We start from the raw sequence: 19,529 nt of genomic DNA on the forward strand, positions 1-19,529 counted from the left end.
CACCAATTGCGCAAGGCGACTCGAACTTTTTTAGACGATTCGTCTAAGTAATTTAATTTGGGATTATCGTAAAATTCTTTAATGTTAAAAAAGGCGTCTGGCGGGCAGCACGGATATGTTAGTAATAAATCGTCTAATGTTTTTGGCCATAAGTGAACGTCTTCTCCATTCGCAGATTTGATTTGGTTTTTAAATCGGCCATGAGATCGCCAACCAGTCCGTCCAGTTTCTTCTTGGTCGGATGATCTCGTTTCACTGTCCCCACCGCTTTGACGTGGACACGGGTGTACCATTGAGACTTGTCTAGATTGCGTATATCCTCCTTCCTATAATTCATAGGCATTAGTCGATAATACGTAAAATGATATTCACAACTTACTTGTACATCTTGAGTTCGTAAACATAGTCCTCCATAAGGACATGAGCCTTTGCAGTCTTGGATTGCGTGTCCTTTTGTAGAGAAATATCTAAGGATATTTTCCCAGTCGTCAATTTCGAATTCAGCGACGAAAATTCGTCGTCGATATCGAACTCTTCTACGTGTTCTCCAGATGCTGCTGCGACGGAGCCAGGAACAGCGACAAGCTGCGTTTGAGTAAGTACACGCGTGGACGATGTGGACGTGGTCGCCGTGTTCTGAGACGAGTCGGAATTGTTCACGCGTTGATTGATCGCATTGTTGGAGTCCCATGTTAAGTTCATCGTATAATTTAATAAATTCTTCGCGTCCCTCAGGGACACATATGTCCGAGAGGTAAGCGGAATTTCTTCCCATATATTCGTTATACAACTTAACGGCGTATTCTCTAAGCAATCCTCTGTTTTCCAATAAATCTGACCCAGCAGTATTAGATACGAATCGTCTTCTTCTATAAATAGTGCAATTTTCAAATGCTATTTTTAGTACTTTAGTAAAATATTTCGCTTTATCTGTCGTATTTTCATGTTCAAAAATTGGATCTAATAAGCTATCCCCCTCTATGGCGGCGTTTACGAGTGCCATTGAGATGTTGTATGGTCGTAAGGACCCATAAAGTTCCCTCATTAAATTTGTAATATCTTTTTCAATGCTTCTCAAATAATGGTCATCAAATTTTATAATTAACTCTGAATTTACTTCAGTTATTATGGTATTTAATGTGTGTCTGGGTGCAAGATGGTTGGTGCAATTATTTAAAGCAAGATTTACGACTCTTTTCATAAAGACTACACGGGGATTGCTCGTACTCATTGTAATTCTAATAAATCATTGGCTATTTTCACTGAAAAATTAACGTCGTAATACACTTGATCGTGTTGACGAGCATAAGCATTAAAATAAGGAAATACACCTGGTGCGTTATAAAATTTATCGAAATCAGATATGGACCATTCGGCAATACGGGCACACCAATTGCGCAAGGCGACTCGAACTTTTTTAGACGATTCGTCTAAGTAATTTAATTTGGGATTATCGTAAAATTCTTTAATGTTAAAAAAGGCGTCTGGCGGGCAGCACGGATATGTTAGTAATAAATCGTCTAATGTTTTTGGCCATAAGTGAACGTCTTCTCCATTCGCAGATTTGATTTGGTTTTTAAATCGGCCATGAGATCGCCAACCAGTCCGTCCAGTTTCTTCTTGGTCGGATGATCTCGTTTCACTGTCCCCACCGCTTTGACGTGGACACGGGTGTACCATTGAGACTTGTCTAGATTGCGTATATCCTCCTTCCTATAATTCATAGGCATTAGTCGATAATACGTAAAATGATATTCACAACTTACTTGTACATCTTGAGTTCGTAAACATAGTCCTCCATAAGGACATGAGCCTTTGCAGTCTTGGATTGCGTGTCCTTTTGTAGAGAAATATCTAAGGATATTTTCCCAGTCGTCAATTTCGAATTCAGCGACGAAAATTCGTCGTCGATATCGAACTCTTCTACGTGTTCTCCAGATGCTGCTGCGACGGAGCCAGGAACAGCGACAAGCTGCGTTTGAGTAAGTACACGCGTGGACGATGTGGACGTGGTCGCCGTGTTCTGAGACGAGTCGGAATTGTTCACGCGTTGATTGATCGCATTGTTGGAGTCCCATGTTAAGTTCATCATATAATTTAATAAATTCTTCGCGTCCCTCAGGGACACATATGTCCGAGAGGTAAGCGGAATTTCTTCCCATATATTCGTTATACAACTTAACGGCGTATTCTCTAAGCAATCCTCTGTTTTCCAATAAATCTGACCCAGCAGTATTAGATACGAATCGTCTTCTTCTATAAATAGTGCAATTTTCAAATGCTATTTTTAGTACTTTAGTAAAATATTTCGCTTTATCTGTCGTATTTTCATGTTCAAAAATTGGATCTAATAAGCTATCCCCCTCTATGGCGGCGTTTACGAGTGCCATTGAGATGTTGTATGGTCGTAAGGACCCATAAAGTTCCCTCATTAAATTTGTAATATCTTTTTCAATGCTTCTCAAATAATGGTCATCAAATTTTATAATTAACTCTGAATTTACTTCAGTTATTATGGTATTTAATGTGTGTCTGGGTGCAAGATGGTTGGTGCAATTATTTAAAGCAAGATTTACGACTCTTTTCATAAAGACTACACGGGGATTGCTCGTACTCATTGTAATTCTAATAAATCATTGGCTATTTTCACTGAAAAATTAACGTCGTAATACACTTGATCGTGTTGACGAGCATAAGCATTAAAATAAGGAAATACACCTGGTGCGTTATAAAATTTATCGAAATCAGATATGGACCATTCGGCAATACGGGCACACCAATTGCGCAAGGCGACTCGAACTTTTTTAGACGATTCGTCTAAGTAATTTAATTTGGGATTATCGTAAAATTCTTTAATGTTAAAAAAGGCGTCTGGCGGGCAGCACGGATATGTTAGTAATAAATCGTCTAATGTTTTTGGCCATAAGTGAACGTCTTCTCCATTCGCAGATTTGATTTGGTTTTTAAATCGGCCATGAGATCGCCAACCAGTCCGTCCAGTTTCTTCTTGGTCGGATGATCTCGTTTCACTGTCCCCACCGCTTTGACGTGGACACGGGTGTACCATTGAGACTTGTCTAGATTGCGTATATCCTCCTTCCTATAATTCATAGGCATTAGTCGATAATACGTAAAATGATATTCACAACTTACTTGTACATCTTGAGTTCGTAAACATAGTCCTCCATAAGGACATGAGCCTTTGCAGTCTTGGATTGCGTGTCCTTTTGTAGAGAAATATCTAAGGATATTTTCCCAGTCGTCAATTTCGAATTCAGCGACGAAAATTCGTCGTCGATATCGAACTCTTCTACGTGTTCTCCAGATGCTGCTGCGACGGAGCCAGGAACAGCGACAAGCTGCGTTTGAGTAAGTACACGCGTGGACGATGTGGACGTGGTCGCCGTGTTCTGAGACGAGTCGGAATTGTTCACGCGTTGATTGATCGCATTGTTGGAGTCCCATGTTAAGTTCATCATATAATTTAATAAATTCTTCGCGTCCCTCAGGGACACATATGTCCGAGAGGTAAGCGGAATTTCTTCCCATATATTCGTTATACAACTTAACGGCGTATTCTCTAAGCAATCCTCTGTTTTCCAATAAATCTGACCCAGCAGTATTAGATACGAATCGTCTTCTTCTATAAATAGTGCAATTTTCAAATGCTATTTTTAGTACTTTAGTAAAATATTTCGCTTTATCTGTCGTATTTTCATGTTCAAAAATTGGATCTAATAAGCTATCCCCCTCTATGGCGGCGTTTACGAGTGCCATTGAGATGTTGTATGGTCGTAAGGACCCATAAAGTTCCCTCATTAAATTTGTAATATCTTTTTCAATGCTTCTCAAATAATGGTCATCAAATTTTATAATTAACTCTGAATTTACTTCAGTTATTATGGTATTTAATGTGTGTCTGGGTGCAAGATGGTTGGTGCAATTATTTAAAGCAAGATTTACGACTCTTTTCATAAAGACTACACGGGGATTGCTCGTACTCATTGTAATTCTAATAAATCATTGGCTATTTTCACTGAAAAATTAACGTCGTAATACACTTGATCGTGTTGACGAGCATAAGCATTAAAATAAGGAAATACACCTGGTGCGTTATAAAATTTATCGAAATCAGATATGGACCATTCGGCAATACGGGCACACCAATTGCGCAAGGCGACTCGAACTTTTTTAGACGATTCGTCTAAGTAATTTAATTTGGGATTATCGTAAAATTCTTTAATGTTAAAAAAGGCGTCTGGCGGGCAGCACGGATATGTTAGTAATAAATCGTCTAATGTTTTTGGCCATAAGTGAACGTCTTCTCCATTCGCAGATTTGATTTGGTTTTTAAATCGGCCATGAGATCGCCAACCAGTCCGTCCAGTTTCTTCTTGGTCGGATGATCTCGTTTCACTGTCCCCACCGCTTTGACGTGGACACGGGTGTACCATTGAGACTTGTCTAGATTGCGTATATCCTCCTTCCTATAATTCATAGGCATTAGTCGATAATACGTAAAATGATATTCACAACTTACTTGTACATCTTGAGTTCGTAAACATAGTCCTCCATAAGGACATGAGCCTTTGCAGTCTTGGATTGCGTGTCCTTTTGTAGAGAAATATCTAAGGATATTTTCCCAGTCGTCAATTTCGAATTCAGCGACGAAAATTCGTCGTCGATATCGAACTCTTCTACGTGTTCTCCAGATGCTGCTGCGACGGAGCCAGGAACAGCGACAAGCTGCGTTTGAGTAAGTACACGCGTGGACGATGTGGACGTGGTCGCCGTGTTCTGAGACGAGTCGGAATTGTTCACGCGTTGATTGATCGCATTGTTGGAGTCCCATGTTAAGTTCATCATATAATTTAATAAATTCTTCGCGTCCCTCAGGGACACATATGTCCGAGAGGTAAGCGGAATTTCTTCCCATATATTCGTTATACAACTTAACGGCGTATTCTCTAAGCAATCCTCTGTTTTCCAATAAATCTGACCCAGCAGTATTAGATACGAATCGTCTTCTTCTATAAATAGTGCAATTTTCAAATGCTATTTTTAGTACTTTAGTAAAATATTTCGCTTTATCTGTCGTATTTTCATGTTCAAAAATTGGATCTAATAAGCTATCCCCCTCTATGGCGGCGTTTACGAGTGCCATTGAGATGTTGTATGGTCGTAAGGACCCATAAAGTTCCCTCATTAAATTTGTAATATCTTTTTCAATGCTTCTCAAATAATGGTCATCAAATTTTATAATTAACTCTGAATTTACTTCAGTTATTATGGTATTTAATGTGTGTCTGGGTGCAAGATGGTTGGTGCAATTATTTAAAGCAAGATTTACGACTCTTTTCATAAAGACTACACGGGGATTGCTCGTACTCATTGTAATTCTAATAAATCATTGGCTATTTTCACTGAAAAATTAACGTCGTAATACACTTGATCGTGTTGACGAGCATAAGCATTAAAATAAGGAAATACACCTGGTGCGTTATAAAATTTATCGAAATCAGATATGGACCATTCGGCAATACGGGCACACCAATTGCGCAAGGCGACTCGAACTTTTTTAGACGATTCGTCTAAGTAATTTAATTTGGGATTATCGTAAAATTCTTTAATGTTAAAAAAGGCGTCTGGCGGGCAGCACGGATATGTTAGTAATAAATCGTCTAATGTTTTTGGCCATAAGTGAACGTCTTCTCCATTCGCAGATTTGATTTGGTTTTTAAATCGGCCATGAGATCGCCAACCAGTCCGTCCAGTTTCTTCTTGGTCGGATGATCTCGTTTCACTGTCCCCACCGCTTTGACGTGGACACGGGTGTACCATTGAGACTTGTCTAGATTGCGTATATCCTCCTTCCTATAATTCATAGGCATTAGTCGATAATACGTAAAATGATATTCACAACTTACTTGTACATCTTGAGTTCGTAAACATAGTCCTCCATAAGGACATGAGCCTTTGCAGTCTTGGATTGCGTGTCCTTTTGTAGAGAAATATCTAAGGATATTTTCCCAGTCGTCAATTTCGAATTCAGCGACGAAAATTCGTCGTCGATATCGAACTCTTCTACGTGTTCTCCAGATGCTGCTGCGACGGAGCCAGGAACAGCGACAAGCTGCGTTTGAGTAAGTACACGCGTGGACGATGTGGACGTGGTCGCCGTGTTCTGAGACGAGTCGGAATTGTTCACGCGTTGATTGATCGCATTGTTGGAGTCCCATGTTAAGTTCATCATATAATTTAATAAATTCTTCGCGTCCCTCAGGGACACATATGTCCGAGAGGTAAGCGGAATTTCTTCCCATATATTCGTTATACAACTTAACGGCGTATTCTCTAAGCAATCCTCTGTTTTCCAATAAATCTGACCCAGCAGTATTAGATACGAATCGTCTTCTTCTATAAATAGTGCAATTTTCAAATGCTATTTTTAGTACTTTAGTAAAATATTTCGCTTTATCTGTCGTATTTTCATGTTCAAAAATTGGATCTAATAAGCTATCCCCCTCTATGGCGGCGTTTACGAGTGCCATTGAGATGTTGTATGGTCGTAAGGACCCATAAAGTTCCCTCATTAAATTTGTAATATCTTTTTCAATGCTTCTCAAATAATGGTCATCAAATTTTATAATTAACTCTGAATTTACTTCAGTTATTATGGTATTTAATGTGTGTCTGGGTGCAAGATGGTTGGTGCAATTATTTAAAGCAAGATTTACGACTCTTTTCATAAAGACTACACGGGGATTGCTCGTACTCATTGTAATTCTAATAAATCATTGGCTATTTTCACTGAAAAATTAACGTCGTAATACACTTGATCGTGTTGACGAGCATAAGCATTAAAATAAGGAAATACACCTGGTGCGTTATAAAATTTATCGAAATCAGATATGGACCATTCGGCAATACGGGCACACCAATTGCGCAAGGCGACTCGAACTTTTTTAGACGATTCGTCTAAGTAATTTAATTTGGGATTATCGTAAAATTCTTTAATGTTAAAAAAGGCGTCTGGCGGGCAGCACGGATATGTTAGTAATAAATCGTCTAATGTTTTTGGCCATAAGTGAACGTCTTCTCCATTCGCAGATTTGATTTGGTTTTTAAATCGGCCATGAGATCGCCAACCAGTCCGTCCAGTTTCTTCTTGGTCGGATGATCTCGTTTCACTGTCCCCACCGCTTTGACGTGGACACGGGTGTACCATTGAGACTTGTCTAGATTGCGTATATCCTCCTTCCTATAATTCATAGGCATTAGTCGATAATACGTAAAATGATATTCACAACTTACTTGTACATCTTGAGTTCGTAAACATAGTCCTCCATAAGGACATGAGCCTTTGCAGTCTTGGATTGCGTGTCCTTTTGTAGAGAAATATCTAAGGATATTTTCCCAGTCGTCAATTTCGAATTCAGCGACGAAAATTCGTCGTCGATATCGAACTCTTCTACGTGTTCTCCAGATGCTGCTGCGACGGAGCCAGGAACAGCGACAAGCTGCGTTTGAGTAAGTACACGCGTGGACGATGTGGACGTGGTCGCCGTGTTCTGAGACGAGTCGGAATTGTTCACGCGTTGATTGATCGCATTGTTGGAGTCCCATGTTAAGTTCATCATATAATTTAATAAATTCTTCGCGTCCCTCAGGGACACATATGTCCGAGAGGTAAGCGGAATTTCTTCCCATATATTCGTTATACAACTTAACGGCGTATTCTCTAAGCAATCCTCTGTTTTCCAATAAATCTGACCCAGCAGTATTAGATACGAATCGTCTTCTTCTATAAATAGTGCAATTTTCAAATGCTATTTTTAGTACTTTAGTAAAATATTTCGCTTTATCTGTCGTATTTTCATGTTCAAAAATTGGATCTAATAAGCTATCCCCCTCTATGGCGGCGTTTACGAGTGCCATTGAGATGTTGTATGGTCGTAAGGACCCATAAAGTTCCCTCATTAAATTTGTAATATCTTTTTCAATGCTTCTCAAATAATGGTCATCAAATTTTATAATTAACTCTGAATTTACTTCAGTTATTATGGTATTTAATGTGTGTCTGGGTGCAAGATGGTTGGTGCAATTATTTAAAGCAAGATTTACGACTCTTTTCATAAAGACTACACGGGGATTGCTCGTACTCATTGTAATTCTAATAAATCATTGGCTATTTTCACTGAAAAATTAACGTCGTAATACACTTGATCGTGTTGACGAGCATAAGCATTAAAATAAGGAAATACACCTGGTGCGTTATAAAATTTATCGAAATCAGATATGGACCATTCGGCAATACGGGCACACCAATTGCGCAAGGCGACTCGAACTTTTTTAGACGATTCGTCTAAGTAATTTAATTTGGGATTATCGTAAAATTCTTTAATGTTAAAAAAGGCGTCTGGCGGGCAGCACGGATATGTTAGTAATAAATCGTCTAATGTTTTTGGCCATAAGTGAACGTCTTCTCCATTCGCAGATTTGATTTGGTTTTTAAATCGGCCATGAGATCGCCAACCAGTCCGTCCAGTTTCTTCTTGGTCGGATGATCTCGTTTCACTGTCCCCACCGCTTTGACGTGGACACGGGTGTACCATTGAGACTTGTCTAGATTGCGTATATCCTCCTTCCTATAATTCATAGGCATTAGTCGATAATACGTAAAATGATATTCACAACTTACTTGTACATCTTGAGTTCGTAAACATAGTCCTCCATAAGGACATGAGCCTTTGCAGTCTTGGATTGCGTGTCCTTTTGTAGAGAAATATCTAAGGATATTTTCCCAGTCGTCAATTTCGAATTCAGCGACGAAAATTCGTCGTCGATATCGAACTCTTCTACGTGTTCTCCAGATGCTGCTGCGACGGAGCCAGGAACAGCGACAAGCTGCGTTTGAGTAAGTACACGCGTGGACGATGTGGACGTGGTCGCCGTGTTCTGAGGCGAGTCGGAATTGTTCACGCGTTGATTGATCGCATTGTTGGAGTCCCATGTTAAGTTCATCATATAATTTAATAAATTCTTCGCGTCCCTCAGGGACACATATGTCCGAGAGGTAAGCGGAATTTCTTCCCATATATTCGTTATACAACTTAACGGCGTATTCTCTAAGCAATCCTCTGTTTTCCAATAAATCTGACCCAGCAGTATTAGATACGAATCGAACAGATTCTTGTTGTGCTGAGCGTTTTCGGTATTTGGATCGAGGGATACCGGAATTGAATACATTTTGTTCTTCAAGTTTATCATGACTCTTAATGTCGGACTTTTCCAGAGCTGGAAGTTTAGCAGTGTTGATAATACTTCGGCTCTGGACAAGTTCGGCATCGGGTTCTTGTTCACCAAAATAGCCATCATCACGACCACCGAAATTGTTGGCATTAGCGTTAACGTTTGTATTAGTACGTCGTCCGTCAATAGTACTTCCATGAAGCCCGAAAAATACTGAAAGTCTGCCAGGTCTACGATGGTTTTCAACGGTAAGTTCAGCAGAGTTGTAGATTGCATTTCTTTCCATGTTTTCTGATTCGATTCGTCCTCGGAGTCCACTAGTTCTATTACTTGATTGGTTTGTTTTTTTTTATTCTGTTGTTCCAGTGTTGAAGAAAACCCCATTTTTGTATTGGATCGCCGTTTGAGAGTTGTTTGTTTTTTCGGTTTCACCGGCGTTGTCGGTGGAGTCGGCGGATGTTCCTGGGTGAACACTTCGGTCTCTTGCAAGTCCATGATCGTTGTAATTTTTGTTGCGCGACGAGTACAATTGTGTCAATTGCAAGTTTGGAAATTGACTGATACCGAGATCCATATTTGAGCTTATTTATATGCAGTTCGTGAGGCCACAATGGGTAAAATTAATATACTAAACGTTTTAACGATGAAACAGGTTTTTATAGTACCATCTGTGCAACTAGTCCGCCCACAATGCACTATTCATGCCAAACAGACTCCCCGTGACCGATTTTGCCACAATAATTACAGACAATGGGACCCGCATTATTCGAATTAAAATTCCCCGATTGATAATTTGCCTATTTTGCTGAGGTGGAGGTCTATTATTATTATTGCCATTGTTAGTGTTTAGTCTACAATTATAGGATATATGACCTATTTGATTGCAAATCCTACAACGTCTATTATCTACATTAGGACGATTACCATTAAAATTGTTACCCCGATTATTATTATTGCCATTATTCCTTGGTGACTGAAAACCCCTATTCCCGTTGTTATTTGGACCCGTATTAAAATTATTCCCTGCGTTTTGTGATTTAAACATATCCTGTACCCCTCTGTAAGTGATCAAGTCCTTTTCGGCTAGGACTGCGGTTTGCATAGCACTATCAAGTGTAAGAGGATTTTTAGTTTTAACTTCAAATTTAAGTTGTTCATTTAACCCATTAATATAACTAACCAGAGCCTGTGTTTTTACGTTTTCATTTATAATTTTCGCGTCTTCCTTTGATTTCCCTGCGGCTAAAGCGTTACATAATTTTTGATAAACTTCATCTACCCGTTCATTATAACTATTAACTGTTTCATTTTTGTTCATTCTTATTATATTTAATTGAATTTGTAAGTTAGCCGCTGCAAAAGGTGTTTCAAACGCGTCAAGCAATGATTTCTTCAACTCCTCCCATGATGCTAAAGTTTTATATTTAGTACAATTAAATGCACGGCCCGTAAGCTTGGTGCTTATAACCATTTTTAACAAGAGCGGTATTTGATCGGCACTAACTGAATTAATTATTGCCTCACATGCATTTAAAAATTGATAAATATCCGTTTCACCGGAGTATTTAGGAGTTAAATGTAACGCGTCAGTTAAACTTAAAGTGGGAGTTAAAGACATCGTTGCTTGATTAGTTTCTATTTCTGGTGTATTAGCCGTAGCTGTTGTGTTAATTTGTTTTGTCCTAGATTTTGTTTTCCTAACCGTTTGTAGTTCAACATGCACTACACCTAGTGTACTCCTAGTTAATCGCCTATCTGTTTCCCTAAATGTTCTGTTTAAAAGGTATATCGGGTCGGTTTCAGATTCCTGATTAATAATAATAGAACTACCGTTACTGTCGTCTAAATTAATTAAATCAATTTCATTAGATTCTAACGTAACCTCAGATAAATCTAATTCTTTCTTAACATGAGAAGTGTCTAACTGCTTATTATTACTCATACAATCAACTTAATTAACTTATTTTATGTTCTTATATTATAGATTACTCACAATAGAGCGTTCATTTTTGAGTCGTCTGGTCGTGTCAAAGAGCGTTGAAGATCAAGAAGGCTGGAACTCTTCAATTGGTCTTCGGTGTGATGCTGCAATCAGTCCCGCCTTTGACAATCGTACCGCGCTGCGCCAGTGTGAAGTTCCCGCAAGTCTGTGGCCTTTGGAGACTTAGCACACAAAAGGTTGAAGAAGGAAGTTGGAAGATTTGTAAATGAAGTTACTACTTTCAATCAAAAAATAGGTATTATATGTATTACAATAAGCGTGAATTTAATACACAGACAATGAAAATGAGTGTTTGTTGCAGGTGTATCATAATACACAGCCAGAACACTTCTAGCTTGCTCTGGTGAAACGGCTGGTATTTACGCAAAATGCCCATCCGGTTCTAGTGGAAGGAGTCCTTCGGATCCCCGCCTCAGTGACCTTTTCCCAGTTGTGCAATTGCCAATTCTCGAGTCCGGGTTGTTGGTGAATGGCTAAGCTGTCCACTGTTAATTGCGGAACATTGTCGGATAGATGATTTATACAATATTTAATGTGTTTGTTTGTGTGTTTTTACAATCTTTAGTTGTTCAAAGTATATGATTTCTTATAGTTGCATAAATAAATTGGTTTTTACAATTTATAATTGGATTTTACAATTTATGACGTTGTTTACCTTTGGTTACATACAAAGTATAGAATAACTCATTTAGGTCGTGTACATTATTAATATTCAAGGAGAAATCGGTTATGTCGTAAACTTGGCTGGATTCAGTAATCCATTACAGTAAATACCTCTTATAGACCCTAAGAAACAGTAAAATATTAATTTGACATTAATTTAAAAATAAACTGAACTAACTTACATATTAATCCGAATCAGTTAGCCAAATGGTTTCAATAGCTGGCTGATTAAGACGCAGAAGTGGTGGTAACACGTCTGCATCTGATTCACAAGTAATATCTGTTGACGACCATTTAAAAAAAATAGGAAATATTATTTTATTTCAAATAAAAAAAATTAACTTAAATGAATCTGCTAAAGAAACCGACGATGGTTCCGATGTTCTAGCAGACGATGGATACGAATCGCTGTCCATTTTGAACTAACAGCTCTAACTCACATAGTAAGTTTTGATAGTGAAAAACCCTATCTACACGTTTTAGTGAAAGACAGACGAAACAATTTCGCCTCGTAATTATATGTTCACAAACGTATTCATTCGAGTCGTTACATTGTAACATCCATCGTACAATAGCTAAAATAATTTTATAAATACGAGATTCATTGAACGAGACACGCCGCACCACAGGAACGGTTTAATTATCCTTTCATTCTTCACACATTAATTGTATTCTCAACGCGGGGACGATTTCGCTTTAATAATACCATACACATATACAACTTATATATGAGTATGTGTACTATACTATTATTCTATGACGCTCTATGGTCCTCTATGGGTGCAAATAAACATTATTATTATATACCTCTGCTATATTGCTGGGAAAAAAACCATGTTTTTTCAAACTAGAAATATAAAGACAAGAGTCACACAACCACATACAAATACAACAACAAAATTACAGCTAAATTTAAATATATTTTTTTATTGTTTCTATAATGTTGTACATTTTTTTTATTATCTCTTCATCTAGTTTGACATTTTTAATTTTATTTTTATAATTTATTCGTCTTCTAGCATGTTTACTAGGCTTGCCTAGTGACTTAATTTTTTTTATTTTCTCCTTAGGATCTAATAAAATGCTAGATGTTTGTTGTGCCATACCTTGATTGAATAGTAGTGAGGACTGTTACGATATGCTAAAAAAAAATGGATATATATATACCAAGCTATATATATAACTGAATTAATTGTTGTCTCACATGCATTTAAAAATTGATAAGTATCCGTTTCACCGGAGTATTTGGGAGTTAAATGTAACGTGTCAGTTAAACTTAAAGTAGGAGTTGAAGCCATCGTTGATTGATTAGTTTCTATTTCTGGTGTATTAGCCGTAGCTGTTGTGTAATTTCTTTTACCTTAGATTTTGTTTTCCTAACTGTTTGTAGTTCAACATGCACTACACCTGGTGTACTCCTAGTTAGTCGCCTATCTGTTTCCCTAAATGTTCTGTTTAAAAGGTCTACCGGGTCGGTTTCAGATTCCTGATTAATAATAATAGAACTACCGTTACTGTCGTCTAAATTAATTAAATCAATTTCATTAGATTCTAACGTAACCTCAAATAAATCTAATTCTACCTTAACATGAGAAGTGCCTAGCTGCTTATTATTACTCATACAATCAACTTAATTAACTTATCTTATATTCTTATATTATAGATTAATTCACAATAAAGCGTTTATATTGAGTCGTCTGGTCGTCAAAGAGCGTTGAAGATCAAGAAGCGCTGGAATTCTTCAATTGGTCTTCGGTGTGATGCTGGAAATGATCAGTCCCGCCTTTGACAATCGTACCGCCACTGCGCCAGTGTTAAGTCTATGGCCTTTGGAGACTTAAAACACAAAGGTTGAAGATGGTAGATGGGTGTTTTTAATTAAAAGAATACTTTCGATGACAAAGATTTGATAAGGTATGTATTTTTATACGCATAAAGTTAATGCACAAACAGTATAATAAGAGTTTTGTTGCAGGTACGTGGAGCAATACACAGCCAAAACACTTCTGAATTGGTGTGGCGAAGCGGCTGGTATTTACGCAAAATTGCCATCCGGGTGGAATGGAAGGAGTCATTGGCATCCCCGCCTTGGTGACCGGAAAAAGGTCAATGGATAACAATGGATATGAAAATCGTCTAATGACACTGTCAAAGATGCATTTCGTGAATTCGACGTCCGTTGCTGCGTCATGCGCAAATGTCAGGTTATTAGGTGTGTTAAGTCTGTCAAGTCTGTGGCCTTTGAAGACTTAGAACACAAAGGTTAAATATGGAATTTGGAAGTTTTTAAATTAAAAGAATACTTTCAATAACAAAGATAAAGTAAGCTATGTATTTTAACAAGCATAAATTCAGTACACAAACAGTAAAAACGAGTGTCTTGTTTCAGGTATCTTGGATAATACGCAGCCAGAACACTTCTGACTTGCTATGGCGAAGCGGCTGGTATTTACGCAAAATGGCCATCCGGGTGGAGTGGAAGGAGTCCTTGGCATCCCCGCATTGATGACCTTTTTCCAGTTGTGCAATTGCCAATTCTCGAGTCCGGGTTGTTGGTGAATGGCTAAGCTGTCCACTGTTAATTGCGGAACATTGTCGGATAGATGATTTATACAATATTTAATGTGTTTGTTTGTGTGTTTTTACAATCTTTAGTTGTTCAAAGTATACGGTTTCTTAGTATTGGTATTGTAGTAAGCCCGGAAAGGGGTTTTACATACATAAAGTATATGAGAACAAACGTAGACTTTTATAAATAAAAACACTTTTGGAAAATATGTTTAATTGTTTAATAAGCACTGAATAAAATACGTTATAACTGACTGGCTGAAGACTGACAATTGTACAGAGAAATAGATAAGCTTAAATAGTAATATGTAAATTAGTAAATTGTAACAAACAACATAAACTAGGTTTAGAACAAGAGAAACTAGTATTAACAACAAATAACAAAGTTGTTAATTACTCAGATTGCAAAATAGCTAGTCAAGGAAATAATATGAGACCTGAAAGATGTACGTCATAGTGACGTACATGATAAGTACGTAAATATATAATAATATAATAATATAATAATATAATAAGTAATAAGTAAGCGTGTGCTTACTACACCCCCACCACAAAATGGAAAATACATTGAAAACAATGGGTTTTCCCCAAAAAAAAAAATTAAACAAAATAAACAGAGAATTACAATAATAATAATACAAAGATAGACAATAGTAAACAATACTAATCTATAATAACATCCATCACCTATACATAAGTATATATATATAAACAATAGTTAATACCAATTAAACAGAACAAATACATAAAAAAAATTAAAGTCTCGGATATACCGAGTACATAGTACTAGAATGAGGTATGTCAAAGTGACTTGTATTAACTACATTTGTTACAGAAGGGTTGGGATCTAAAACAATAGTTGTATCATTACAATTATCTGTATTATTATGAAGTTCAGTTAATTCTTCTGCTGTTCCTTCGATTGTGGGTGTTTTATTATTGAGTGATTTGACAGTAGTAAAAATAAGAAAGAAAATTAAGTTACCAATTAATAATATAATAAGAATTGTAATAAAAAGAGAGTACGATTGAACGTGCTCTGGCTGTATATAATTAGATTTTAGTTTTAATAAATCGTTAAGATTATGAATAGATATATAATCAGAAATTACTGTAATAGGGTAATTAATTAATGAGTTGTCGGTAAGAGGTACAATATTTGTAAGAGGAATTACATCAATATAATGTTCATGAGAGATAGGAGTAGGAAGGAGGATATCATTTTGACCGTACGCTGTGCAAGTCTCATTAAGAGATAATAGCCTACCCCTTCGATAGTGGCTGTAATACGTTCAGTGATGTCATCGCAAGTAATGTAAAGAACATCGAACGGAGTAACAAATAACCACTGGTTTTTAGTATGTAATTTGTGAAAAATAGAATAAGATAAATTTAAGTATTGGATATGACAATTAGAAGGGAAATATCGTGGATTTTGGAATAATGTGATCTCACAAGTAGGTTTCAAATTTGTAGGATGTAGTGTTTGGATTTCTGGACATAGCAAAAAAGAAGTGGATATCTTACATCTTAATAGGTCCAACTCGGAGTAACTAGTATAATATTCATGCGATCTGCTTATAGCTAAATATTGGGAAGCAGGTTTAACATAAACATATATGTTATTATTATACATTTTAACAGGTTTAGCAAGAACTGAATACAATGTTAAATGAGTTTGATAAACTAACGGTAGTTTAATTAAAAATACAATACTGTTATTAGTAGCAAATATACTCAAGTCTGATAATTGTATAAGTTCGGCTAAATTTTGATCACTAATACTGACAGGTAAGTCTGTCCCTGATGGAAGAGAAACCTTGATGTCTCTTAGATTGTTAATAAATTCTTGTTTATTTAATACATATGGATGAATATGTCCTGTCGAAGCGTAATTTAATACGTCTGCTAAGATAGTTGTGTTGTGCATGTATGCACCAAGAATTAATTTAACGTGCGTATTATGGTCTCCCATAATGTTAGCAAAAGAATATTCTGACATTTCCTTACTCATATTAGACATTGAAGTTGACAAAAAAGAAATAGAAGAATTAAGAAATGTATGTTCTTTTTGTAATAATTTAATAATTTTAGTTTGTTTATTAACAAGCTTTAAGGTATTTATATTTTGGTTTTCTAGTGTAGATATATAGAAATTGTACTTACGTACACAATTTTCGTCACAAACCCCAAATAAATTATGTGCTATTTGACCTACCATTTCGAAAGGAGCTGATCTTTTATCACGCGTTTGGTGACCGATAGAGTCTAATAGTAACGAGCGTTTTTCTATGGCATCATTAACCATAGCCTTTAAAGAACTAACAAAGGTCCAACATGCGTCTTTAACATCTTGAGAAAGATGAGTGTTAAGGTTGCCATGCTCACACAAAGTTTGGGATTTTTGAACCGTATGGTTAAGCGTAATAGCATCCTGCTGAAATGAAATTGTACTAAAATAAGCTGCTAGCGTCCATGTAGAAGTGATAACTCTAACTGTGCCTTGATTTTCAAAGAATATACCCGAAGGTTGGGATAGTTCCTGTACTGTATAATTTTTCTGTGCCTGCGCACCATAAAAAATTGTAAATAATACGATGGTTTTAAATACATTCATGGTTAAGTATTGGTAGACGATGGACAGATGTCCGGCAGATGTTGGACACACGTTGGACGGACAACGGTTACTGTTGCACCCAGACTGCAGTTGGTTTGACCCGCTTGGCCGAGGTTGAACCGGTGCTGTGCTGTGGATTTGTCGTTGATTTTTCCCTGATCTTGTTTGACTGGTAATTGACAATGCGACGTTTTATTGTCGACCGAGTGTATTAAAACAATAAAAGACTCGGGTTTCTCAGCGGTCAGATAAAATCTGAGCGTTGACCAAAAAATATTTTTTTTGGGTTTTGCGGTGACTGATAAGTGTATGTGAACTTGGCACCGACCAACAGAGTTGGGTTTTAACAACGACTTACTTGCAAGATGCTTTGCGTTGACCAAGAATGACTTGGATTTTGCGGTTCGCTGGAGCTGTGAGAGCTTCAAGCGACCCTTTGCTAACGTTAGACGATGATCGGTCGTTCAACGTTAGGGACAGTGTTGACTCGTCAGGATGTCGGTGCTTCGAACGATGGTGGTGATCGTCTCAGTTTGCGCAAAACGCAGGTTGAATCGAAGTCCGAACTTTTGACACCAATTATTATGTAGTAAGCCCGGAAAAGGGTTTTACATACATAAAGTATATGAGAACAAACGTAGACTTTTATAAATAAAAACACTTTTGGAAAATAAGTTTAATTGTTTAATAAGCACTGAATAAAATACGTTATAACTGACTGGCTGAAGACTGACAATTGTACAGAGAAATAGATAAGCTTAAATAGTAATATGTAAATTAGTAAATTGTAACAAACAACATAAACTAGGTTTAGAACAAGAGAAACTAGTATTAACAACAAATAACAAAGTTGTTAATTACTCAGATTGCAAAATAGCTAGTCAAGGAAGTAATATGAGACCTGAAAGATGTACGTCATAGTGACGTACATGATAAGTACGTAAATATATAATAATATAATAATATAATAATATAATAAGTAATAAGTAAGCGTGTGCTTACTACAGTATGAATAAATTGAATTTTACGATTTACATGTATGATGTTGTTAACCTTTTGGTTACGTACAAAGTAGAGAAAAAACCCATTTAGGTTGTACATCAAATATTATTAATATTCAAGGAGAAATCGGTTATTTGTGCAATTCTTGACTAATTTAGCAACATTTCCCTCCTAAAAAAAAGATATTTTGTGCATTTCATAAACGAAATATCTTTTACAACATTGATTACATGTTTGTGTATTGTGACATATCATTAGAAATTACAATGGTTTATAAAAGTTATATAGTTATAAAAGTTATACATTATATAGTTATAAGGTTATACATTATATAGTTATACATTTGAATACATAGTGAATACAATAGGTTAATGGTTAGTATTTATTAGATATAATTTCTTTTTTTTTTAAACATTTAAAATTAGTGGTTAGTATGGATTAGTATTTAATAGCATCTACAATATATTTTTTTTTTTGAAAATTTTTTTTCAAATACAATTACAATATATATTTTTTAATCGAAGTACAATACAATTTTTTTTTTTTTTCTCAAAGTACAAGTACAATATTTTTTTTTAATTCAAGTACAATTACAAATTATTACCATAGATAATATCTTCAGTTAATTTAGAATCTATAATAAAAGGAACTTTACCATTTATAATTTGTGACAGTGTCACAATCTTATCAATTATTATTAATCATAATCTACTTGACGCTGGTGTGTGTATCCTTGAGCTCGGTGTGAGAAAAGACAAGTCCTGTCTTTCCTTGAACTACGTGTGGAACAAACACCTTTGTCTTCAAATGATGTACGAGCAATTCGTTTCATTAAGGAGGGTTAGACTTGACCAAGACTAGAGCCATACCAGTTCGGTGTGAAGAGAGACAAGTCCTGTCTCCCTTAGAACTTTTTAGGCATAGCCTAGCCTATAGTCTCATCAACCGTATAGTCTATATCAGGTAATACCCCCGTAATTTGTGATACTAAGAAGTCCTTGTCTTGGATAGCTATTACTATTGCCATACTAGTATTATATGGTCTTAGTTTATTAAAACGATCTCTAAATGTAGTTTTAAATTGATTTTCGGTGCGCCTAAGAAAACTATCTAGAAAATCAATTGTATTTGCTTCTAATAATATATCCCAAAGTGTGCGTCTCCTTTAAAAGATAGTGCAGTTTTCATATGCTATTCGTAGTACATTAGTAAAATAATTACCTTATCTGACGAATTTTTATATGCAAAAATTGAATTTAATAAATTGTCCCCTTCTATGGCGGTAATTACAAGCGCCATCGAGATATTGTATGGCCGTAAGGACCCATAAAATTCCCGCATTAATTTTGTAATATCTTTTTCAATGCTTTTCAAATAATAATCGTCAAATTGTATAATTAGATTTGAATTTACTTCAGTTAATAT

The 19,529-nt window shown here is 36.3% G+C and overlaps 1 protein-coding gene across 33 annotated transcripts; it reads right to left on the minus strand.

The window, feature by feature from the left end:
• Nucleotides 1-49: 49 nt before the first annotated feature.
• LOC126833114 (uncharacterized) lies at nt 50-10,736 on the minus strand. 33 transcript variants are annotated; one of them, XM_050564265.1, is made up of 3 exons: nt 8,702-10,736; nt 1,767-3,100; nt 774-1,713 (listed from the first exon to the last, which is right to left on the minus strand). In XM_050564265.1, the coding sequence occupies exons 2-3, from the start codon at nt 2,616-2,618 to the stop codon at nt 1,228-1,230; spliced, it is 1,338 nt and encodes a 445-aa protein (XP_050420222.1). In that variant the 5' UTR covers nt 2,619-3,100; nt 8,702-10,736; the 3' UTR covers nt 774-1,227. The 33 variants fall into 28 exon arrangements, 13 of the variants coding, with proteins under 13 accessions (XP_050420225.1, XP_050420229.1, XP_050420227.1 ...); XR_007684880.1 differs by having other exon boundaries at nt 1,767-4,487; XR_007684879.1 differs by having other exon boundaries at nt 1,767-5,874.
• Nucleotides 10,737-19,529: the final 8,793 nt, after the last annotated feature.

The sequence above is a fragment of the Adelges cooleyi genome, unplaced genomic scaffold (genome assembly GCF_023614345.1).
Source record: "Adelges cooleyi isolate 19-005CV unplaced genomic scaffold, UGA_ACOO_1.1 ACOO_flye_CR_arks_rails_tigmint_CR_PRNA_19, whole genome shotgun sequence".
NCBI lineage: Eukaryota > Metazoa > Arthropoda > Insecta > Hemiptera > Adelgidae > Adelges > Adelges cooleyi.